The 26,759-nt window shown below is 44.5% G+C and overlaps 1 protein-coding gene across 2 annotated transcripts in view; it reads right to left on the reverse strand.

Moving 5' to 3' along the window:
• The window catches only part of LOC139376782 (tweety family member 2), a 117,154-nt gene extending 91,222 nt beyond the window's left edge, over nt 1–25,932 (reverse strand). For both annotated transcript variants that reach the window (XM_071119709.1, XM_071119708.1), the window contains exon 1: nt 25,518–25,932. In XM_071119709.1, the coding sequence (XP_070975810.1) occupies nt 25,518–25,646 (129 nt within the window). In that variant the 5' untranslated portion in view covers nt 25,647–25,932. The remainder of the gene's footprint in view (nt 1–25,517) is intronic.
• Nucleotides 25,933–26,759: the final 827 nt, after the last annotated feature.

Genomic DNA, 26,759 nt, shown 5'->3' on the forward strand with positions numbered 1-26,759 from the left:
ATTCTGCAGGAGTAATTATTAAGGCTATAGTCCTATTCGCACGAGACGAGTATTACAAGAGAAAGGTTATCTATTTATTACCCCAGAATGTCCGTTACGCCAGAGGCGCAATATTTTTTGATGATGCTTTTGGCGATGTTCAATTCATTTGCACAAAACGTATAAACAAAAGCATTCACTGTGAAATCTGATACATGTAGGCCCTTCATCTATAGGCTATGGGCAGCACTTCATTACATTTATCAAATAAGTTATTGTTTTCTTGCTCAAACCGCGAGCAACACCTGTGAGAGGTCTTTGGAGTTTGCCAAAAAACTGTAGGCTATTCTGGTTAGTCAATGTCCAGATTTCAGTTTCCATTTAACCCATCTAAACAGTAGGCTACAGTTCCCTTGACATGCCATAGGCCTATTTGAAGTCCGATCTTGTGACTGTAAAATATGTATAGAGCCTCACAATCTTTTACTACCTCACCAAATCTTTTTCAAACAGTACTTTCTGGCCCTCCCTTCTCTTTATTTTCAACTCTCTTTTCACAGCTTTTATCTTACTGAATTAACTTCAAAAATGTCCATTTTAACTCTGTAGATTGACGTTAACTTTTTCTGCCCATTGGCTGTGTGGGCTGTTTGGCGCACGTACAGTTAAACCCTAAAGTTTAGGCTTAAAATAGCTTAAAATAATAAAAGAAAAATCTCAATGTAGCCTATATAAATGTAACAATAATTATACATTTATGGATTTTTTTAAGGTATTGTTTCTCTTTATTCAACCCACCCTTAAGCCACATAATATTTAATGACCTTGAAACTAGAGGTTGACCGATAACGATTATTGGAGGACCAAAAAAAGCCGATACCGATTTATTTGAAATAATGACAATTACAACAATACTGAATGAACACTTTTCTTTTACCTTAATATAATACATCAATAAAATCAATTTAGCCTCAAATAAAAAATGAAACATGTTCAATTTGGTGGTTCCTTTTTACATGAGTCCTCAATATTCCCAGGTAAGAAGTTTTGGGTTGTAGTTATAATAGGAATTACAGGACTATTTCTCTCTATACCATTTGTATTTCATTAACCTTTGACTATTGAATGTTCTTATAGGCACTTTAGTATTGCCAGTGTAACAGTATAGCTTCTATCCCTCTCCTCGCCCCTACCCGGGCTCGAACCAGGAACACATCGACAACAGAGACCCTCGAAGCATCGTTACCCATCGCTCCACAAAAGCCGTGGCCCTTGCAGAGCAAGGCGAACAACTACTCCAAGTCTCAGAGCGAGTGACGTCACCGATTGAAACACTATTAGCGCGCACCCAGCTAACTAGCTAGCCATTTCACATCGGTTACACCAGCCTAATCTCGGGAGTTGAGAGGCTTGAAGTCATAAACAGCTCAATGCTTGAAGCACAGCGAAGAGTGCTGTTTGAATGAATGCTTACGAGCCTGCTGCCTCCTACCATCGCTCAGTCAGACTACTCTATCAAATATCAAATTATAGACTTAATTATAACATAATAACACACAGAAATAACAGACTTTGGTCATTGATATGGTCGAATCCGGAAACAATCATTTTGAAAACAGAACGTTTATTCTTTCAGTGAAATACATAACCGTTCCGTATTTTATCTAACTGGTGGCATCCCTAAGTCTAAATATTGCTGTTACATTGTACAACCTTCAATGTTATGTCATACTTATGTACAATTCTGGCAAATTAATGACGGTCTTTGTTAGGAATAAATGGACTTCACACAGTTTGCAACGAGCCAGGCGGCCCAAACTGCTGCATATACCCTGACTGCTTGCACGGAACGCAAGAGAAGTGACACAATTTCCCTCGTTAAAAGAAAGTCATGTTAGCAGGCAATATTAACTAAATATGCAGGTTTAAATATATATACTTGTGTACTGATTTTAAAGAAAGACATTGATGTTTATGGTTAGGTTTGGTGCAACGACAGTGCTAAATCATCACCTGTTTGGAGAAGTAGGCTGTGATTCGTTGAGAAATTAACAGGCACCGCATCGATTATATGCAACGCAGGATACGATAGATAAACTAGTAATATCATCAACCATGTGTAGTTAACTAGTGATTATGTTAAGATTGATTGTTTTTTATAAGATACGTTTAATGCTAGCTAGGAACTTACCTTGGCTTCTTGCTACCCTCGTGTAACAGGTAGTCAGCCTGCCATGCAGGCTCCTCGTGGAGTGCAAAGTAAGGCAGGTGGTTAGAGTGTTGGTCTAGTAACCGGAAGGTTGCAAAAACGAATCCCCGAGCTGACAAGGTAAAAATCTGTCATTCTGCCACTGAACAGGGCAGTTAACCCACCGTTCCTAGGCCGTCATTGAAAATAAGAATGTGTTCTTAACTGACTTGCTTAGTTAAATAAAGGTGTAAAAAATAATTGGCCAAATAGGTGTCCAAAAATACCAATTTCCGATTGTTATGAAAACTTGAAATCGGCCCTTCCGGTTAATCGGTTGACCTTTACTTGAAACCGTCCAGCCCGCATCACTAACCTACACACACTGCCTTGAGAACTTGCTCTGGGAGTTTGGATACAGTTGAGGCAGTAAAGACGGAATAATTACAAGGCAGGTGAGGGGCAACACCCCCTCTCTAAATGCCAATGAAGCAGTCTGCCCCAGTGTCTTCCTTAATTCTCCCAGTCTCTGACTGTTCTACTCTGACACGTGGAGGGTGTTTCCAGAAGAGTGCACTCAGCTGGGCCTGCCTATCAGGGCTCTACAGTGCGACCATTTTAGGGGGAAGGGGAAAGAGGGATATGTTGTCAGTTGTACAACTGAATGCCTTCAACTGAAATGTGTCTTCCGCATTTAACCCAGCCCTTCTGAATCTGAGAGGTGCGGGGGGCTGACATAATCAATATGCAAGTCTTCAGCACCCATGGAACAGTGGGTTAACTCCCGTGCTCAGGCACAGAATGACAGATTTTTACCTTGTCAGCTCAGGGATTTGATCCAGCAACCTTTCGGTTACTGGCCCAACGGTCTAACGGTCTAACCACTAGGCTACGTGCCGCACACTGGTGTTACTAAAGTAAAATTCCAGGTCGCGCAGCAAAATAAGGAGTCTAAGGATTTATTACCTCAAATATATATTTTTTATATTTTAATTTTAATTGTGCTCCTAAATTTGTTTGTGTGCGCCTACTTTGTTCAATTTAGGCGGAGATGTGCATAGAGCCCTGCCCATGTACAGCTAGGACACCATAAAGTCCCTGCAGAGCAGAGCAGAGGACAGGGAGAGGAGGGCAGGGAAGAGGAAAGCTAGAGAAGTGGAAAGCGGAGGAGTCATGGGTTATGGATGAGACGGGAAGAGGGGGATGGGAAAGTTCTTCTGTCTCCTACTCTACAATTCTGCATCACTACTACAACCCAATACTAAAGGCCTCTGAGAATCTGTCATGCTAGCCTGCACTGTGTTATTCAACACAGGCCATCTCTGGGGGCAAATGAGGTGGTGTGTGAGGGTGTGTGTGTGCGTGTGTCTGTGGTTGTGTGGGCGCATCCGCACACGCGTGTGTGAGAAGAATAACTTCAGTATTGTCACCAACCTTAGGCAACCCACTGGGTACAGATGTCAATTCAACGTCTATTCCATTTCATTAAAATTACATGGAAACAACATGGATTCAACCAATGTGGGCCCAGTGGGTATATTCTTAGTTAGTAAAGCAAGAGTTAATTTGACCATCCCAGCAGAGTCAGGTAGGTATCTCCACCAGGGCAACATTTAAGGAGGAAACTAACAAGACCGATCGTCAGTCTACTGTTCATTCGCGTGGTTCGTTATTATAGGGACCACCCGGCGTTGGCGACAGCCGCTGTCATTTTCTCCCGTTTCTACACGTAGAATCAGTTTGCAATTACGGTCGAGACTCTATTCAGACGTGCTAAGTACTCTCGCCCGGCAGACGCTCAACAATCCCAGCGATCTGTTCATGCCTTTATGCTGTGTACAATCAAGGTTGGAGTATTTACCCATTCCCTTAACCCTCCTCCCAGACCCTGAACCCCAACCCTCACCCCAGGGGCCTTGGAGAGGTCAGTGTGTGATACTCCTACCACACAACAAAGAGGAGACCCATCCCCCATCCATCGCAGACCCCCACACAGCCACCCCTGTCCAACCCGGTTACTATAGCAGGCATCCACTATGCTCTGCTGGAGGGAATTTCACTGGCCTGCTGCATGAATACACTTGTCCTGTCGTCCTAGTTCACAAAACATTGGTGGAGCCGTGCTTGGCAAACAAACACTCTCTCACACACACCTTATAAAGCCTGGCCTTGATAACAAAAGAACAACCGTGTTTGTGCTTTGATATAAAATGCATAGACAGTAAGAAAATGAGAAATACCAATACACACAAGGGAGTCTGTAAAAGGATCCCATTGCTGGTCGCATTCACTTTGCTTTGGTCAAAGGTCTGTTTATGGACATTAGACAAGAATAAACCTTGATGCCTACATTACATAATACAGTATAGTGACTTGTCTTGTAAGATCAGTCCCAGGGGTGGACAGAAGGACAGACAGCCCATGTGAACACAACAACAGTACATTTGCAGTCCCAGCTCCATAGATGGCAATAAGGAGCGATGCTAATCAACAGAACCCTATCTGGATGGAGACAGATTGAGGTTAATGACCTTCTGCTGGGCCAGAGGGGGCCTGCTTGCCTGTGGCACTGTTTGTGTGTGTGTGTGTGTGTGTGTGTGTGTGTGTGTGTGTGGGTGTGTGTGTGTGTGTGTGTGTGTGTGTGTGTGTGTGTGTGTGGGTGTGTGTGTGTGTGTGTGTGTGGGTGTGTGCGCACGCGCGCGCGTGTGTGTGTGTGTGTGTGTGTGTGTGTGTGTGTGTGTGTGTGTGTGCGTGTGTCTGTGTGTGTGTGTGTGTGGGTGTGTGCGCACGCGTGTGTGTGTGTGTGTGTATGTGTGTGTATGTGACCACCGCTCCTCAACGGATTACGTATGAGGCATAGGATGAGGATGACTACATGGAATAGACATCTCAACTAGTCAACACAGGAGCTAAGTAGTCTAAAGTGAATCACTGTGAGCTATGACAATTAGGTTACACACTGCTGTTTGGGGGAGAGACAGGGGGGAGAGAGAGTAAAGGAGGGAAATGGGGGAGGAGATGAGGAGAGGAGGGAGAGAACAAGAGAGAGAGAGAGAAAGAAAGAGAGAGAGAGGAGGAGAGAAAACGAGACAGCAAATCTGAAAAGCCGTAAGCCGTGTGAAAAGATCGATATGCTTGCGGACAAAGCCATAAAATATCCATCAAATGAGAAGGGTCTTGGTTTTCCATTACAACTGGACTAACAGTGTTTGTTCATTTTGTAACCGCATTACACATATGGCAAGTGGACTTGTGGGAAGTTATTTTCCTGATCTAAAAATGTATGTAATTTAACGATCCTATCATCCATCTGCGGACCCTTATAGCTAACCTAGCCACAGTTTGAAACCTCAGGGAGAGACAGAGCCCACAGAAACAAGTAACATTAACAATCTAAACTCATACCCAGAGGCAGAATCCACTTTATCGACAGCGAAACAAACAAACAAACAAACAGACAGACAAGCCAACAAAAGTAACTTGAGAGAATACAATGGTCATACTTCAGACAAACCATGCTTAGACCTAAACTGCCAGGCCAAAACTAGCAGCGCTCAGTTTCTCTTTTTCCCAGGAGGATAGACAGGTCAAATGTAGTTCCACAACAGTAGAGCCATAGTTTTAAACCCTGACCACTGTCCCATTTCCCGGCCCAACCCCATCACACGAGCCAGAGAAAATCTCAGCAATTGAGTGAAAATGTTTCAAATGACATAATCACAAGTCAAAGGACAAAAGCTTAGCTCAGTGTAGACTTTAATAAACATAAAGACATCAAATGAAAGGACTTTCAGTGCATTCGGAAAGTATTCACACCCCTTGACTTTTTACACCTTTTGTTACATTACAGCCTTATTCTAAAATGTATTAAATATATATATTTTTAAACTCATCAATCTACACAAAATACCCCATAATGACAAAGCAAAAACAGGTTTCTAGATCTTTTTGAAAACGTATTTAAAAAAAAAACTGAAATATCACATTTACATAATTATTCAGACCCTTTACTCAGTACTTTGTTGAAGCACCGTTGGCAGGGATTACAGCCTCTAGTCTTCTTGGGTATGACGCTACAAGCTTGGCACATCTGTACTTAGGGAGCTTCTCCAATTCTTATCTGCAGATCCTCTCAAGCTCTGTCAGGTTGGATGGGGAGCATCGCTGCACAGCCATTTTCAGGTCTCTCCAGAGATGTTCGATCGGGTTCAAATCTTGGCTCTGGCTGGGCCACTCAAGGACATTCAGAGACATTCAGAGAGTCCCGAAGCCACTCCTGCATTGTCTTGGCTGTGTGCTTAGGGTCATTGTCCTGTTGAAAGGTAAACCATTGCCCCAGTCTGAGGTCCTGAGCGCTCTGGAGCGGGTTTTTATCAAGGATCTCTCTGTACTTTTCTCTGTTCATCTTTGCCTCGATCCTGACTAGTCTCCCAGTCCCTGCCTCTGAAAAACATCCCCACAGCATGATGCTGCCACCACCATGCTTCACCGTAGGGATGGTGCCAGGTTTACTCCAGATGTGATGAATGGCAATAAGAAAAAAAGAGTTCACTCTTGATTTCATCAAAGCAGAGAATCTTGTTTCTCATGGTATGAGGCTACTTTAGCTGCCTTTTGGCAAACTCCAAGCGGGCTGTCAGGTGTCTTATACTGAGGAGTGGCTTCCGTCTGGCCACTCTATCATAAAGGCCTGATTGGTGGAGTGCTGCAAAGATGGTTGTCCTGCTGGAAGGTTCTCCCATCTCTACAGAGGAACTCTGTGGCTCTGTCAGAGTGACCATCGGGTTCTTGGTCACCTTCCTGACCAAGGCCTTGCTCAGTTTAACATAACAAAATGTGGAAAAAGGGAAGGGGTCTGAATACTTTCCAAATGCACTGTAGATATTCAATATCATCTCTACATTGGATGGGAAAGAAGGAGAAACACCCCACATGCTTTTTCCTCATAACTCCAGCCACAAGAATACTCATGTCCCATATCGTAGGACGTCTGCTGTTGAATCAACACCATGTTGTTTATTTCAATGGCTCACACACAATGGTTCTTTCATCTATATAAGATGGGGAGAGAGGCAGAGATGAGAGAACCACTGATAAACAGATGAAGGAGGTAGCAAAGGAGGGAGGAAGGAAGGAGGAATGAAGACAACAGAAAGGAGGAGGTCTGGAGGAAGGGATTGTTTGTAGGCACTGAAGCGGAACATTATTCCCAAGGAGTCTCTGTAGGCAAAGCCATAAGGCAGAAAGATCGGTGTATGTGTGTGTGCACTAGTAGTGTGTAAGTGCATAACTGAACGTCTGTTCATTCGGCCTATATCACTCCACGCAGCCATGGCACACTTATAGAACGTGTGAGCGGCCTCTTAAAGTGCTTTTTATAGAAACACGTGTTTGTGGCGTACAATTGAGATTGGACGGCTAGACGTGGTTGGCAGACATCTTTTGTCCCGATGCAAACGATTCTTCTTTCAGCCTGGCTGGCTATCTGAGAATCTCCACCAAGCCCCGGTGTCAAAGTAAACCAAGTTCTCTAAAATTAGGATATATGGAAGTGGTTATAGAAAACAGTCAGCACACGTATTGTAGCCTGGTTAAACCAGATTAGAGGCTGCGGTCATTCCACATGTATTGTAGCCTGGTTAAACCAGATTAGAGGCTGCGGTCATTCCACATGTATTGTAGCCTGGTTAAACCAGATTAGAGGCTGCGGTCATTCCACATGTATTGTAGCCTGGTTAAACCAGATTAGAGTCTGCGGTCATTCCACATGTATTCTAGCCTGGTTAAACCAGATTAGAGGCTGCGGTCATTCCACATCTATTGTAGCCTGGTTAAACCAGATTAGAGGCTGCGGTCATTCCACATGTATTGTAGCCTGGTTAAACCAGATTAGAGGCTGCGGTCATTCCACATGTATTCTAGCCTGGTTAAACCAGATTAGAGGCTGCGGTCATTCCACATGTATTGTAGCCTGGTTAAACCAGATTAGAGGCTGCGGTCATTCCACATGTATTGTAGCCTGGTTAAACCAGATTAGAGTCTGCGGTCATTCCACATGTATTCTAGCCTGGTTAAACCAGATTAGAGGCTGCGGTCATTCCACATGTATTGTAGCCTGGTTAAACCAGATTAGAGGCTGTGGTCATTCCACATGTATTCTAGCCTGGTTAAACCAGATTAGAGGCTGTGTTAATTCCATTACTCTGGAATCCGCATAAAGAAAATACCGTAAAACTTCAATTAAACATAAGAGTCTCAAATAGCCGATTGTCCCTTTCATTAGCCGGACAACGGCACACATTTCAGAAAATTAACACCTGTTACAAATAAACGCTGGGTCTAAATGAATTGTTTACAAGGTTTAATGTTGGATTTGTTACATTACTTAATTTAGTAATGACTCCGTTTTTATAGCCAGTAAAACCGTAGACTGGTCATCAGACTGTTACTTAACCATCACTAGCACATAGACTTTAAATCACTGGCCACATTAATAATGGAACACTAGTCACTTTAATAACGTTTACATATTTTGCATTACTCATCTCATGTGTACAGTGGGGCAAAAAAGTATTTAGTCAGCCACCAATTGTGCAAGTTCTCCCACTTAAAAAGATGAGAGAGGCCTGTAATTTTCATCATAGGTACACTTCAACTATGACAGACAAAATGAGAAAAAAAATCCAGAAAATCACATTGTAGGATTTTTAATAAATTTATTTGCAAATTATGGTGGAAAATAAGTATTTGGTCACCTACAAACAAGCAAGATTTCTGGCTCTAACAGACCTGTGATGCTCCTCTTAAAGAACAAAAGTTTATCTCAATACTTTGTTATATACCCTTTGTTGGCAATGACAGAGGTCAAACGTTTTCTGTAAGTCTTCACAAGGTTTTCACACACTGTTGCTGGTATTTTGGCCAATTCCTCCATGCAGATCTCCTCTAGAGCAGTGATGTTTTGGGGCTGTTGGTATGTAGGGCTGTTCTAATTTTGTCTGTCATAGTTGAAGTGTACCTATGATGAAAATTACAGGCCTCTCTCATCTTTTTAAGTGGGAGAACTTGCACAATTGGTGGCTGACTAAATACTTTTTCCCCCCACTGTATATACTGTATTCTATTCTATTCTACTGTATCTTAGTCTATGCCGCTCTGACATTGCTCGTCCATATATTTATATATTCTTAATTCCATTCCTTTACTTAGATTTGTGTGTATTGTTATGAAATTGTTAGATATTACTTGTTAGATATTACTGCACTGTTGGAGCTAGAAACACAAGCATTTCGCTACACCCGCAATAACATCTGCTGAACACGTGTATGTGACCAATGAATTGGATTTGATTTTGATTTGATTTATTTTAGATGACTTTTGTTGGACACCAGAGGCAGCCCCATTCCTTGTCTCCTTCACCCTTTTCAGATTGCGAACATACCGGTTCCAAATCTTTTTCCATGTTTCTTTCATGTCAGTATCGATGTTCAAATTTCGTGATATCCGTGATATCTCCCTTCAGTTGTTTTCTTTTGCGTGCTTCTCTGAATACAACCGCATCGAAGGGTTGTAAAAGTTCTCGTACAGTATGTCTCACCAGTTTGGACAGACGCTCCTCGAAACTGGACAGAGACATAGACATAATTGTTATTGGCAAATCTCGAAATAAAAGCACAAAAAAGGAAGCTTGCAAGCAGTAGAAACTAAGTAGCAGAACTTCTTCTTCTTCGATGGGGTTTAACGACGGTTGGCATCCAATGTTAATGGTGCATTACCGCCACCAGCTGGACTGGATATTGAATAAGAAACAAAAAAAACATTGCGGGAAAGTTGGAAAATGACATCATACAAACAAAAACATGTCAACTAAGGAAACCCATCCCACTTCTTCAATCACAGTCCACTCCAAAATACATCCATCCCTACACAGGCTCAGGGGCCTGTGATGGCGGTACATTCACCGACAGGAATTCTTGCACGGCCTCTGCGGTGAAATCACAAAGACCCAAAAAACGTTCAGCGGCATTCACAATGACTCACATTTTCTTAGACTTCTTCTCCGATTGGGTACAGTTTATGACCATTGCAATAAAAAATACAAAGTCCACATTTTTAACATTTAGCATTCCACTGTTCCTCAATTGATGAGAACCCTTCACTAGTCATGGTGGCTCTACTACTGTTGTTTCTTCTCCGCCACTCGTCCCTTCCAATCTCCTCACCGCCTCCAGATAGGAGACACGCTGGACACTCCTAACCCTCGCCACCTCATTCTCCTTCACCCTAACAGGGCACTCCAGGAATTCAGACACATGTTCACCTCCATAGTTGCAGCGTTTCACTTAATCTGGCATACGATACTCTTCCCACTTGACACATGACCAAATCTTTTACGTGTATGACACTGAAGGGGCTTGTGCACAAAAGCTCTTACAGGGTATCTCATGAATCCTAACTTTTTATGAGAAGGGAGAGACTCTTCATCAAAGAACAGTAACAAACGAGTCTAGCAGTTTCCACCACAGCTTTACTTTTCTTGTATCCCTTTGTCTTTGCCACTGAAACCCACTCATTCTCACTTTCTGTACTGTTCGCTTCATCCACCTCAGTTTCCTCTTCCATCTAATCGTGTTTCTCGTCCCAGCGAAGAAGTAGAACGTCCATCTCTTACGTATTCTGTGTAGACCTCTTAATACTCAGCATGCTTTGTAATGGTTAATTTTTGCATATACATTAACATTTAGTTCATTTAGCAGTAGCTCTCATCACACTGTAGTGCCATCAGACTTTTGATCCCAATGTAGGGTAAAAGGGGGACACAAAATTGTGAACAGCTATAAAGAAACGTATTTCAAATACATGTCACAGAGATGCTGCCCATCTATGGCTATAGGTTACTCTGATCTACAGTGGGCCATCGACCGAGAGCAGGCCTGTATGGCAGGAGGAGGGGTTTTGAGGTGAACTGAGTGGAGTTGAAAGGCCAGTGTGTGTCTGATCCTCTCCTAGTCATCCCTGGGTTATTAACAATGTTGGATAAGGTCTTAACATGTTAAAACCAACAGGTGACTAATGTTTCCATTTGAACATGGGATATTTTTGCATAATGACCACATGTGCAGTCTGTAGTAGTACTACTGTGGGCCATGCCCTGTGCCATCTGCGCGCCTCTCTAACCGGCTGTGCATAAAACAACCACGTAGTGAGAGTCCAATCGAGCTAAATGATAACTTGAGATGGACCATATTGAGTAGGGCTGGGAATGGCTAGAGACCTCATGATATTATCACGATACTTAGGTGCCAATGTCACGCCCTGACCATAGTTTACTTTGTATTTTCTATGTTTTGATTGGTCAGGGTGTGATCTGAGTGGGTATTCTATGTTTCATGTCTTGTTTGTCTATTTCTATGTTCAGCCTGATATGGTTCTCAGTCAGAGGCAGGTGTTCGTCATTGTCTCTGATTGGGAACCATATTTAGGTAGCCTGGGTTTCACTGTGTGTTTGTGGGTGATTGTTCCTGTCTATGTGTTTTTTCACCAGATAGGCTGTTTTAGGTTTTCGTTACGTTCATCACGTTCTTTATTTTGTAGTGTTTGCATTGATTCGTGTTTTACGTTTGTTCATTAAAACATGGATCGCAATCTACACGCTGCATTTTGGTCCGACTCTCCTTCGTATGAAGACGAAACTCGTTATAGAATCACCCACCACCAACGGACCAAGCAGCGTGTCAACAGGCAGCAACAGCAGCGTAAGGAGGAATGGACATGGGAGGACGTTTTGGATGGCAAGGGCTGTTACACTTGGGAGGAGATACTGGCTGGAAGAGATCGCCTCCCATGGGAACAGGTGGAGGCACTTAGGAGAGCTGAGGCAGCCGGAGAGAAGAGCCGGCGATATGAGGGAACACGGCTGGCAAGGAAGCCCGAGAGGCAGCCCCAAAAATTTCTTGGGGGGGGGCTAACAGGGAGTATGGCTACGCCAGGTAGGAGACCTGGGCAGACTCCCTGTGCTTACCGGGGGGCTAGAGAGACCGGACAGGCACCGTGCTATGCAGTGGTGCGCACGGTGTCTCCAGTGCGGGTGCATAGCCCGGTGCGGTATATTCCAGCTCCGCGTGTCTGCCGGGCTAGATTGAGCGTCGAGCCTAATGCCATGAAGCCGGCTCTACGCAGCTGGTCCCCAGTGCGTCTCCTTGGGCCGGCTTACATGGCACCAGCCTTGCGCTCGGTGTCTCCGGTTCGCCTGCATAGCCCAGTGCGGGCTATTCCACCTCGCCGCACTGGCAGGGCGACCGTGAGCATTCAACCAGGTAAGGTTGGGCAGGCTCGGTGCTCAAGAGCTCCAGTGCGCCTGCACGGTCCGGTTTTTCCAGTACCACCTCCACACCCCAGCCCTCCGGTAGCAGCTCCCCGCACCAGGCTTCCTGTGCGTGTCCTCGGCCCAGTACCACCAGTGCCAGCACCACGCATCAGGCCTACAGTGCGCCTCGCCTGTCCAGCGCTGTCGGAGCCTTCCTCCTCTCCAGCGCTGTCGGAGTCTCCCGCCTGTTTAGCGCTGTCAGAGCTTTCCGCCTCTACAGCGCTGCCGGAGTCTCCCGCCTGTTCAGAACTGCCAGTTAGCATAGAGCTGCCAGTTAGCATAGAGCTGCCAGTTAGCTTAGAGCTGCCAGTTAGCAAGGAGCTGCCAGTCTGCAAGGAGCTGCCAGTCTGCAAGGAGCTGCCAGTCTGCATGGAGCTGCCAGTCTGCATAGAGCTGCCAGTCTGCATGGAGCTGCCAGTCTGCAAGGAGCCGCCAGAGCTGCCTGTCTGCAGGATGCCGCCAAAGCTGCCAGTCTGCAAGGAGCCGCCAGAGCTGCCAGTCTGCAAGGAGCCGCCAGAGCTGCCAGTCTGCATGGAGCAGCCAGGGCCGCCAGTCAGCATGGAGCAGCCAGGGCCGCCAGTCAGCATGGAGCAGCCAGGGCCGCCAGTCAGCATGGAGCAGCCAGGGCCGCCAGTCAGCATGGAGCAGCCAGTCAGCATGGAGCAGCCAGAGCAGCCAGTCAGCATGGAGCAGCCAGAGCTGCCAGTCAGCATGGAGCAGCCAGTCAGCATGGAGCAGCCAGAGCTGCCAGTCAGCATGGAGCAGCCAGTCAGCATGGAGCAGCCAGAGCTACCAGTCATCATGGAGCAGCCAGTCAGCATGGAGCAGCCAGAGCTGCCAGTCGACCAGACTCTTCCAGAGCTGCCAGTCGACCAGACTCTTCCAGATCTGCCAGTCGTCCAGACTCTTCCAGATCTGCCAGTCGACCAGACTCTTCCAGATCTGCCAGTCGACCAGACTCTTCCAGATCTGCCAGTCGACCAGACTCTTCCAGATCTGCCAGTCGTCCAGACTCTTCCAGATCTGCCAGTCGTCCAGACTCTCTCAGATCTGCCAGTCGTCCAGACTCTCTCAGATCTGCCAGTCGACCAGATTCTCCCAGATCCGCCAGTCGACCAGATTCTCCCAGATCCGCCAGTCGACCAGATTCTCCCAGATCCGCCAGTCGACCAGATTCTCCCAGATCCGCCAGTCGACCAGATTCTCCCAGATCCGCCAGTCGACCAGATTCTCCCAGATCCGCCAGTCGACCAGATTCTCCCAGATCCGCCAGTCGACCAGATTCTCCCAGATCTGCTAGTCGACCAGGATCTGCTGAAACCGCCAGCCAGCCAGGTTCTGGTAGTTTCTACTACCTGCCTGGGCTTCCTCTCAGTGCTGAGCTTCTTCTCAGTGCTGAGCTTCCTCTCAGTGCTGAGCTACCTATCTGTCCCGAGTTACCTCTGTCCCGAGCTGTCCCTCTGTCCCATGTTATCATTGTGGTGGGTAACCTATTTAGGGACGTTTAGGAGGGGGATTAAAACTGTCATGGAGTGGGGTCCACGTCCAGCGCCAGAGCCGCCACCGCGGACAGATGCCCACCCAGACCCTCCCCTATAGGTTCAGGTTTTGCGGCCGGAGTCCGCACCTTGGGGGGGGGGTACTGTCACGCCCTGACCATAGTTTACTTTGTATTTTCTATGTTTTGATTGGTCAGGGTGTGATCTGAGTGGGTATTCTATGTTTCATGTCTTGTTTGTCTATTTCTATGTTCAGCCTGATATGGTTCTCAGTCAGAGGCAGGTGTTCGTCATTGTCTCTGATTGGGAACCATATTTAGGTAGCCTGGGTTTCACTGTGTGTTTGTGGGTGATTGTTCCTGTCTATGTGTTTTTTCACCAGATAGGCTGTTTTAGGTTTTCGTTACGTTCATCACGTTCTTTATTTTGTAGTGTTTGCATTGATTCGTGTTTTACGTTTGTTCATTAAAACATGGATCGCAATCTACACGCTGCATTTTGGTCCGACTCTCCTTCTCATCAAGAAAACCGTTATAGCCAATAGGATTTTACTGTCTGGTGTGAGTCCTCCCATCTAATATTAAATACATCAAAAACAAAAGACATGGTGATGACTTTGGAAGGAACACTACCATGCACACACCATCACTGCTAAAAGGTGAGCCTGTTGAAATAGTGGAGGAGTACAAATACCTTGGGCTAGTTATTGACAACAAACTGTCCTGGGAACAATGTACTGACCCTATATTTAAGAAAGGCCAACAGAGACTGTATTTTCTACAGAAACTGAACTTTTTTAAAATGTTGATCTAACCATCATGGTTCTCTTTTATAAATCATTCATTGAGAGCATTCTGTCCTACTGCTTGACCTGCTGGTTTGGGAATATCAAGGTTGCACAGAAAAATAGGTTGGGCAAGATAGTCAGGACTATCATTGGGCAGCAACAGCAAGGGCTGTCATCTCTCTACCTGGGCAGAGCCCTTCATAAGGTGAATAAAACAGTGGTTGACTCTTCCCATCCACTCCACCCTGAATTCCAGCTCCTCCCCTCTGGACCTACATACAGACTACCTAAGGTAAAAAAACAACAACATGCAATTCTGCAACTTAACAAATGTTGGACTAATTGCACTTAGCACTTGCACTATGAAACTGCACTTACCTGCCTATTTGTTTGTAAATATCCTTTGCTCTTTATTGTACATTTTTAGATGTTATATGTTTTATGGCTGCTGCAAGATGATTCACCTCTGAGGACATTAAAGCTTTCTGAATCTGAATATGGATATGTATTGCGTATCTTACGATTCTATATGTATTGCGATTCTATATGTTATTTTATTGCGATTTGATGTTCCAAATATATTGCTCACTATACAGTATGTCTACTCCAGAGAGACAAGAGCGAGCATAAGCCAACTAGTTTTGATCAATCATGGAAATAAAAGTGCTGAAAATGAATTGGCTCCCCTATTTCAAAAGAACATGGAAAACAAGCTATGAAGGAAAAATACTAGTGTTTTGGTGCAGATACAGCAAACTAGGGCAAAAATAATATTGCGATATTGTCAACTGTATATTTTTTCCCCCTATCTCGAATATTGAGTCAGTGGGACAAATCTTTGGATAGTCTAATCTACATACAGTAGTGTTGGCCACCTGACAGGATATGACATCAAAGTCAGCTAGCAGGAAGGAAGAACCACAATGTGGCCAGCCCTGGTGTGTTTGTGCGTGCCCTGTACCACAGCTGCCCAACCCTGGCCTGTGTTATCACAGTCTCCCAAGAGGTTCTCAACAGTACAGCTCCTAAAGAACCTCTCCATGGACTGATAGGTTACGACTCAAATGTCACGTCATAGGGCTTGGGTCAAAATTTGTATACTATATAGGGAATAGGGTGCCATTTGGGATGCAGATATAAACATACAGCTGTAGGTTTATACAGCTGACTCAACGTTTTGCCTATGAGATGAAGATTAAGTATTTCCATACAGTACATTAGCAGCTATTTAGCACCAATGACATGATTTATTTACGAGTTAGGCCGATTACCTGTTGTTTCTGACCATTTGCCAAAAGACTAAGATATTCAACAAATAATGACGTAACGGTAGTAACAACTTGCTTGCCTTGCCTCAGTTGTGGGCCTCTAGTAAAGACTCTGATCCAATTGAATTGCATAATACAAACATAAACCACACCACATCCCTATTCCCTCTCATGAACAGCTTTGGGTCACAGAGCAGGGAAGGAAGTGGATGAATCATATGGATAGGGACCCTTTGACCTATCCACTCCTCTGTAATGAGACATTTCTTCCTCTCTGACGAACAGACACACACACACACACACACACACACACACACACACACACACACACACACACACACACACACACACACACACACACACACACACACACTGAGGCTGGCAGTGCGATATGAGGAGAAATAGGGCGCTGACCTATTTTTGTGAGAACTCTTTTTGGGCTGTGTCCTCCTTTCTTGTTCTGGTGAGTGAGATGAGGAGCAGTACAGATCTTACTGCAGGGAACGCAATGCATGCTGAGGCCAAAATGACTAACACGTGAAAGACATAGACAAAGGAATTGTAGCTATCTAAAATGTATTAGCTTCTACACAGACATCCAACAAAAGTCCAAAGACACATACCAAACAGAAGACATGATGCTAAAACATTAAAACATTATTTTTGTCCGAAGAGCATTAGGCTAAATTAGCATTGAGGAACATTCTGCAGTTCATTAATTTCTCAGGTCAGGTGATTCACATGATCAGCAGTGTTCTTTCTGTCCAATGGAGGGTGAGAATCTACAGGCCAGGCATACTTGAGAATCAGCAATCCTTTCCATAATACACACACATACTAAACCCAACAGAAAGAAAGCAGTCCTCACTAAGACCGTGACCCTTGAATTCCACTTCATTCTTCTGTGGACCACAGCCAACCAGCCAACCGGAGGAATTCACAAACATTGGCTCTGCTCAAACTGGCCAATTACAGCTCATTCTGACATGCAGTCTGAGCCATGCATGGGGAGCCACTCAATAACCTCCCTCTACAGACTGACTGTGTGGAGAGATCGATGACAGCAATATCTGATCAAACTGAGTAGAGAGAATTGGATACCGTCTTGTTTCCTAATTTGAATTCTTTATCGTCTAACACTAAGCTTTCTACATTGAATAGGCTAAAAGTTTGTTCGGTCACCATAGCACTGTCTGTAGAAAGGAATCATATCCTCAACCAACCAGCAGTTCTACTGTATTCAATACAGTACAATACAGTACAGAGAGGCCTGTACGTGGATACATTTAGACACATTATTGACTTACTCCGGCTTTTGGTGCCAGATAGAGTAGCGCATAGCCGGTTCCACAATGCATTGGTGGGCGAGTAGGCTGATTAGAGTCAATTCTCTTTCAATATGGTCACTGACCTGCCATTAAGGGATAATAAAGAGGGACTAGGGATCTTCAGTGTCCATCAGTTCCACTGATTATCACCAGTAATAGCATGGTCAAAGCAGCTGTAGTGATCAATAATCACCGTGAGAGCCATAACTTATGGAATGTTATGGTCTGACTACTGTGTCAATTTATTGCCTTCAAATTGCAGCATTAATGCAAGAAGCCTAGTACAGGGAGAGATTGAGAAAGCAGCGTGTGACCAGCTAGTGTACTGTCTGTGTGTCTGTACGTGTGTGTATGTTCGCGCGCGTGTGGAAGGCTAGTGTAGCGTAGTGCTCTAAAGTTCCACCCCTCGCTATGGGCTATCAGGCTGCATGGTGGTGGTTGATGGTCGTACCAGCAGGATTCAGTGGTCTCCCATGGAGATCCTTCATCCTCTCTCCTCCCACCCCTAACAGCCCAGACTTTCCCCTCTCCCCACGCTGTCACAGCTAATGGAAACAGACAGCTACAGAGACCAGCACTCTCTCCCCCCCTCTCGCTCTCACTCATACCACAGTCAGTTCGGAGCGCTGAGTAGGGGTTTCTCTCCCTATCCCCATCTCTCTCCCCCTCTCTCTCTCTTTCTCTCTCTCTCATACCACAGCCATTTCCTTCCTAGTGTTAAGTGCTCTGTGGATTCACTGACAGTGTGAGGGTGGGAGTTGGAAGAGAAGGGTTGGTGGGCCTATCTGGTCTCAGGAGAAATTAATAGGGATAAATGTATACTACATGACCAAAAGTATGTGGACACCTGCTTATCAAACATCTCATTCCAAAATCATGGGCATTAATATGGAGTTGGTCCACGCTTTGCTGCTATAACAGCCTCCACTCTTCTGGGAAGGCTTTCAACTAGATGTTGGAACATTGCTGCAGGGACTTGCTTCCATTCAGCCACAAGAGCATTAGTCAGGTCGGGCACAGATGTTGGGCTATTAGGCCTGGCTCGCAATCGCCGTTCCAATTCATCCCAAAGGTGTTTGATGGGGTTGAGGTCAGGACTCTGTGCAGGCCAGTCAAGTTCTAACACACCGATCTCGACAAGCCATTTCTGTATGGACCTCGCTTTGTGCACAGGGACATAGTCATTCTGAAACAGGAAAGGGCCTTCCCCAAACTGTTGCCACAAAGTTGGAAGCACAGAATTGTCCAGAATGTCATTGTATGCTATAGCGTTAAGATTTCCCTTCACTAAGGGGCTGAGCCCGAACCATGAAAAACAGCCCCGGACCATTATTCCTCCTCCACCAAACTTTACAGTTGGCACTATGCATTGGGGCAGGTAGCATTCTTCCGGCATCTGCCAAACCCAGATTCGTCCGTCGGACTGCCAGATGGTGAGGGGTGATTCATCTCTCCAGAGAACACATTCCTACTGCTCCAGAGTGTCAAGTTCTGACCTTAGTTCTTTTGTTATATGTCTTTGTTTTAGAATGGTCAGGGCGTGAGTTGGGTGGGTTGTCTATGTTAGTTTTTCTATGATTTGCTATTTCTGTGTTTGGCCTGGTATGGTTCTCAATCAGAGGCAGCTGTCAATCGTTGTCCCTGATTGAGAACCATATTTAGGTAGCCTCCTTTCTATTGTGTTTCGTGGGTGATTATTTTCTGTCTTTGTGTATGTTACCAGACAGGACTGTTTCGTTGTTTCATTTATTCACATTGTTATTTTGTACTTTTCAGTGTTCTATTGAAAGTAAGCAATATGAACACGTATCACACTGCGCATTGGTCCTCCGATCCTTCCTGCTACTCCTCCTCAGAAGAGGAAGAGGAAAACCCTTACACAGTCCAAAACGGCGAGTTTTACACCACTACAGCTGACGCTTGGCATTGCACATGGTGATCTTAGGCTTGTGTGCGGCTAATCGGCCATGGAAACCCATTTCATGAAGCTCCCGACGGACGTTGCTTCCAGAGGCAGTTTGGAACTCGGTAGGGAGTGTCTCAACACTCAGCTGTCCTGATCTGTGAGCTTGTGTGGCCTACCACTTTGTGGCTGAGCTGTTGTTCCTCCTAGACGTTTCCACTTCACAATAACAGGGCCAGCTCTAGCAGGGCAAAAAAAATTACGAACTGACTTGTTGGATTGGTGGCATCTTATGACAGTGCTACGTTGAAAGTCACTGAGCTCTTCAGTAAGGTCAGTCTACTGCCAATGTTTGCCTATTTTTTTCCTCATCAATCTACACACAATACCCCATAATGACGAAGTGAAAGTTTTATTTTTTATTTTTCTAAATCTATTACAAATGAAAAACAGAAATACCTTATTTACATACGTTTTCAGACCCTTTGCTATGAGACTCGAAATTGAAGGTGCATCCTGTTTCCTTTGATCAGCCTTGAGATGTTTCTACAACTTGATTGGAGTCCACCTGTGAAAAATGCAATTGATTGGACATGATTTCGAAAGGCACACAACTGTCTATATAAGATCGCACAGTTGACAGTCCAAGTCAGAGCAAAAACCAAGCCATGAGGTCGAAGGAATGGTCTGTAAAGCTCAGAGACAGCATTGTGTCAAGGCACAGATCTATGGAAGGGTACCTAAAAAATGAATGCAGCATTGAAGGTCCCCAAGAACACAGAGGCCTCCATCATACTTTTATTTTTATTTATTTTTTAACCATTTTTCTCCCTAATTGGTAGTTACAGTCTTGTCTCATCAGGGCAACTCCCGTACAGACTCGGGAGAGGCAATGGTTAAGAGCCGTGCGTCCTCCGAAACACAACCCAACCAAGCCGCACTGTTTCTTGACACAATGCCCACTTAACCCAGAAGCCAGCCGCACCAATGATGCAGAGGAAACACCGGACAACTGGAGACTATTTCAGCGTGCACTGCACCCGGCCCGCCACAGGAGTCACTAGTGCACAACAGGACAAGGAGATCCTTGCCGGCCAAACCCTCCACTAACCTGGAAGACGCTGGGCCAATTGTGCGCCACCCCAAGGGTCTACCGGTCGCGGTCGGCTAAGAGAGAGCCTGGACTTGAACCCAGAATCTCTAGTGGCACAGCTAGCACTGTGATGGCAGTGCCTTAGACCAATGCCCCACTCGGGAGGCCGCCTCCATCATTCTTAAATGGAAGAAGTTTGGAACCAAGACTGAACTCTTTGGCCTGAATGCCAAGCGTCACATCTGGAGGAAACCTTGCACCAACCCTACGGTGAAGCGCGGTGATGGCAGAATCATGGTGTGGGGATGTTTTTCAGTGGCAGGGACTGGGAGACTAGTCAGGATCGAGGTAAAGACAAACAGAGCAAGTACAGAGAGATCCTTGTTAAAAACCTCTCCAGAGCGCTCAGGACCTCAGACTGGGGCGAAGGTTCACCTTCCAACAGGACAACAACCTAAGGACACAGCCAAGACAATGCAGGAGTGGCTACGGGACAAGTTTCTGAATGTTCTTGAGTGGCCCAGCCAGAGCCCGGACTTGAACCTGATTGAAAATCTCTGCAGAGACCTGAAAATAGCAGTGCAGCGACGCTCCCCATCTGACCTGACAGAGCTTGAGAGGATCTGCACAGAAGAATGAGAAAAACTCCTCAAAAACAGGTGTTTCAAGCTTGTAGTGTCATACCCAATAAGGTGCTTCAACAAAGTACTGAGTAAAGGTTTTGGAAAGGTATGTAAATGTGATATTTCCGTTTTGTATTTGTAATACATTTACAAACATTTCAACAAACCAGTTTTGCTTTGTCATTGTGGAGTATTGTGTGTTGATTGACTAGGATTTTTTTTTGTATCCATTTTAGAATACGGATGAAACATAACAAAACATGCAAAAAGTCAAGGGGTCTGAATACTTTCCAAATGCACTGTATGTATAGTTGAAGTCAGAAGTTTACATACACTTAGGTTGGAGTCATTAAAACTTGTTTTTCATACCACTCCAACTATTTCTTGTTCACAAACTATAGTTTTGGCAAGTCGGTTAGGACATCTACTTTGTGCATGACACAAAGAATTTGCAAGACACAAGTAATTTTCCCAACAATTGTTTACAGACAGATTATTTAACTTATATTTCACTGTATCACAATTCCAGTGGGTCAGAAGTTTACATACACTAAGTTGACTGTGCCTTTAAACAGCTTGGAAAATTCCAGAAAATTATGTAATGGCTTTAGCTTCTGATAGGCTAATTGACATTATTTGAGTCAATTGGAGTTGTACCTGTGGATGTATTTCAAGGCCTACCTTCAAACTCAGTGCCTCTTTGCTTGACATCATGGGAAAATCAAAAGAAATGAGCCAAAACCACAGAAAAACAATTGTAGACCTCCACAAGTCTGGTTCATCCTTGGGAGCAATTTCCAAACACCTGAAGGTACCACGTTCATCTGTACAAACAATAGTACGCAAGTATAAACACCATGGGACCACACAGCCATCATACCGCTCAGGAAGGAGACGCGTTCTGTCTCCTAGAGATTAACGTACTTTGGTGCAAAAAGTGCAAATCAATCCCAGAACGACAGCAAAGGACCTTGAGAAGATCCTGGAGGAAACAGGTACAAAAGTATCTATATCCACAATAATAAAACGAGCCCTATATCGACATAACCTGAAAGGCCGCTCAGCAAGGAAGAAGCCACTGTTCCAAAACCACCATAAAAAAAGCCAGACTACGGTTTGCAACTGCACATGGGGACAAAGATCGTACTTTTTGGAGAAATGTCCTCTGGTCTGATAAAACAAAAAAAGAAGTGTTTGGCAATAATAACACTATGTTTGGAGGAAAAAGGGGGAGGCTTGCAAGCCGAAGGACACCATCCTAACCGTGAAGCACGAGGGTGGCAGCATCATGTTGTGGGGGTGCTTCGCTGCAGGAGGGACTGGTGCACTTCACAAAATAGATGGCATCATGAGAGAGGGAAATTACGTGGATGTATTGAAGCAACATCTCAAGACATCAGTCAGGAAGTTAAAGCTTGGTTGCAAAGATGTGTTCCAAATGGACAATGACCCCAAGCATATTTCCAAAGTTGTGGCAAAATGGCTTAAGGACAACAAAGTCAAGGTATTGGAATGGCCATCACAAAGCTCTGACCTCAATCCGATAGAGAATTTGTGGGCAGAACTGAAAAAGCGTGTGCGAGCAAGGAGGCCGACAAACCTGACTCAGTTACACCAGCTCTGTCAGGAGGAATGGGCCAAAATTCCCTCAACTTATTGTGGGAAGCTTGTGGAAGGCTACCCGAAACGTTTGACCCAAGTTAAACAATTTTTGGCAATGCTACCAAATAAACTCAGCAAAAAAATAAACGTCCCTTTTTCAGGACCCTGTCTTTCAAAGATAATTCGTAAAAATCTAAATAACTTCAAAGATCTTCATTGTAAAGGGTTTAAACACTGTTTCCCATGCTTGTTCAATGAACCATAAACAATTAATGAACATGCACCTGTGGAACAGTCATTAAAACACTAACAGCTTACAGACAGTAGGCAATTAAGGCCACAGTTATGAAAACTTAGGACACTAAGGAGGCCTTTCTACTGACTCCGAAAAATACCAAAAGAAAGATGCCCAGGGTCCCTGCTCATCTGCGTGAACATGCCTTAGGCAGGCTGCAAGGAGGCCTGACGACAGCAGATGTGGCCAGGGCAATAAATGTCAATGTCCGTACTGTGAGACGCCTAAGTCACCTATGGGCACAAACCCACCGTCGCTGGACCAGACAGGACTGGCAAAAAGTGCTCTTCTCTGGCGAGTTGCGGTTTTGTCTCAGCAGGGGTGATGGTCGGATTCGCATTTATCGTCGAAGGAATAAGCTTTACACTGAGGCCTGTACTCTGGAGCGGGATAGATTTGGAGGGGGAGGGTCCGTCATGGTCTGGAGCGGTGTGTCATTGCAGGCAATCTCAACGCTGTGCGTTACAGGGAAGACATCCTCCTTCCTCATGTGGCACCCTTCCTGCAGGCTCATCCTGACATGACCCTCCAGCATGACAATGCCACCAGCCATACTGCTCGTTCTGTGCGTGATTTCCTGCAAGACAGGTATGTCAGTGTTCTGCCATGGCCAGCAAAGAACCCAAATCTCAATCCCATTGAGCACATGTTGGACCTGTTGGATTGGAGGGTGAGGGCTAGGGCCATTCCCCCCAGAAATGTCCGGGAACTTGCAGTTGCCTTGGTGGAAGATTAGGGTAACATCTCACAGCAAGAACTGGCAAATCTGGTGCAGTCCATGAGAAGGAGATGCACTGCAGTACTTAATGCAGCTGGTGGCCACAGCAGATACTGACTGTTACTTTTGATTTTGACCCCCACTTTGTTCAGGGACACATTATTACATTTCTGTTAGTCACATGTCTGTGGAACTTGTTCAATTTATGTCTCAGTTGTTGAATCTTGTTATGTTCATACAAATATTTACACATGTTAATTTTTCTGAAAATAAACACAGTTGACAGTGAGAGGACATTTCTTTTTTTTGCTGAGTTGACTAATTGAGTGTATGTAAACTTCTAACCCACTGGGAATGTGATGATAGAAATAAAAGCTGAAATAAATTATTCTCTCACTATTATTCTGACATGTCACATTCTTAAAATAAAGTGGTGATCCTAACTGGCCTAAAACAGGGAATTTTGAAAAACAGAGTTGGAATGTAATTGGCTAAGGTGTAGGTAAACTTCTGATTTCAACTGTGGGTATTTTAGCAGACGACCTTATCCAAAGCAACTTACAGTAGTGAGTGTATACGATTCCATATTTGTTCATACTGGTGCCCGGTAGGAATCAAACCCACAACCCTGACATTGCAAATGCTACGCGCTACCAACTGAGCCACACTGGACCTACATAGCTCCTCTCCCACTTTCTCTCCCCATCTCTCTATTCCCTCTCTGCTCGCTCACTATCCCTTTCTCTCTTCCTAACGCTTTCCCATTAAACTTGTTCACCCCCACAGCAAAGGTTCCACAATAACGACTTAATTACAACCAGCAGACATAGAGTGGGTGTCTCACTATAGCTGCTTTGAAAAAGTACTGCATGGTGTCTGCCCCTATTTTAGACTGTCTACTCTACACTGACTCTACACTATAGAAAATAACAGAATCCTTGAAATAAACCCAGTCTTTGTGGAAAGTAACAGCTGAAACATTACTCATCCCAAGGCTTGATTAGCCATTTAGAGGTTTGAGGAAACAATGTGCACGGTCTCTGTAGTTCAAGCCAAAAGCTAAACAGATTTCTGCTATTGTAAAAACTACAAGCATATACTGAGTCTGATGTTCACACAGGATTACTTTCATTAAGTAGTGCCCTATATAAGGAATAGTAGAGTGGCATTTGGGATTAAGCCATAGAAACATGCTGGGGGTTCCCACATTTTTCAGCAAGATACTTAAGCAATAAGGCCCGAGGGGGTGTGGTATATGCCCAATTTACCACGGCTAAGGGCTGTTCCTTACCACGACACAACACGGAGTGCCTGGACACAGCTCTTAGCCGTGGTATATTGGCCATATATATAAAAAAACAGAGTTGCCTTATTACTATAATAAACTGGTTACCAATGTAATTAGAGCAGTTAAAATAAATGTTTTGTCATATATGGTCTGATATACCACTGCTGTCAGCCAATCAGCATTCAGGGCTCATTCCACCCAGTTTATAATAGACATTTGAGAATAGTCAGCTGAGAGATATAGAGTAGCCCAGAAATGATATTATTTGTAATAACACAGATTAAATGTAATGTTCCAAATAAACATTGCATTGCAGACTGTCCTATAGGCCTATCAAACTTCTGCTATTGGCAGAAATGATCAGATTCAGCAATTGGTTAATTTGATCATCCTGATGGAAGGGGATCTTTTTGGGGTTTAGACCATATCCAATAACACATCACATATATTTATTTAAACCCTTGTTTTGACCAGAGCTCTATGGGTCCTGGTGAAAAGTAGTGCACTAATAAATAAGGTTCCATTTGGGATACAGATTATGAGACCCGGCGTCGGTCAAATCTGAGTCTGCACAACTAACCTGCTGGTAGTTCTGATCCTGGGGGGTGAAGGTGTTATCGATGGGCTGGAAGTTCAGGTTGACATGAGGAAAATTGTGTAGCCAATAAGTCCACCAAGGTGCAATATAATCATCCCGTATCGAAGACATCCCGGCACTAGTTTTGTTATCCAAGATCTACAGTTCGTTTATTGTCTTTAGTAAACAGACTGCTGTTGGAAGTATCCTCATCAGTTTCGTCTTCTGTAACAAAGCAATAATAAGCTATTATTATGGAAAAGCATGCTGGATAGTGTAGACCCGTTGAAACGTACAGTAGACAAAAAATGCAGGGAAGTCGTTAAAGGAAAGCATCCCAAGATTATCTGGGAAAAATAAAATTAGCACGCCGTTTCAGCCACGGCCATCCTGTCCGCTGGTCCAGTCTTTCACATTTGAGCGATCCCACCACAGAAAATAAATGTCCCTATACGGGAGCGCGCATGAATAAGGGGCACGGGACACGAGGCGAAGGCGCGCAGAACCTGCAGGGAGCATAGACATATCCCAGGAACCTGAATGGTAGTCTAAGGAAAATAAGTAGAATGGGAAAAAGTATGGCATGGAAAGATGCAATTTATAGGCTAAAGATAGACATATTTTAATAAGATGTTATTTTTTTCTGAATGTCAAAGCAATGTATAAGCAACAAATCAAATCAACGTTTATTGGTCATGTACACAGATTTGCAGATGTTAACTCAGGTGCAGCGAAATGCTTGTGCTTCTAGCTCCAAAAATGAATGCAGTAATACCTAGCACATTTTTTTTTATTGCAAAAAACACACACAATCCGCAAAAAAAAGATACATTAAGAAGTATCAGAATGAGTAATGTCAGAAACCAGAATATATATATATATACACTGAGTGGACAAAACATTTGGAACAACTGCTCTTTCCATGACATAGACTGACCAGGTAAATCCAGGTGAAAGCGATGATCTCTTATTGATGTCACCTGTTAAATCCACTTTAATCAGTGTAGATGAAGGGGAGGAGACAGGTTAACAAATATTTTTTAAGACTTGAGACAATTGAGACATTGATTGTGTATGTGTGCCATTCAGAGGATGAATCTGCAACCCTTTCAGAGATGGCGTTCAGGGAGTATGCCAGGAGACTCCAGGACCCCCTTGACACAGCCCACACTTTCGCCAATGACCAGCTTATGAGCGCAGGTGTGAGGCAGAAAATAAACAATAATGTGCACACCTGGGGGTGGC

Source organism: Oncorhynchus clarkii, chromosome 20, assembly GCF_045791955.1.
Source record: "Oncorhynchus clarkii lewisi isolate Uvic-CL-2024 chromosome 20, UVic_Ocla_1.0, whole genome shotgun sequence".
In the NCBI taxonomy this organism is placed as follows: domain Eukaryota; kingdom Metazoa; phylum Chordata; class Actinopteri; order Salmoniformes; family Salmonidae; genus Oncorhynchus; species Oncorhynchus clarkii.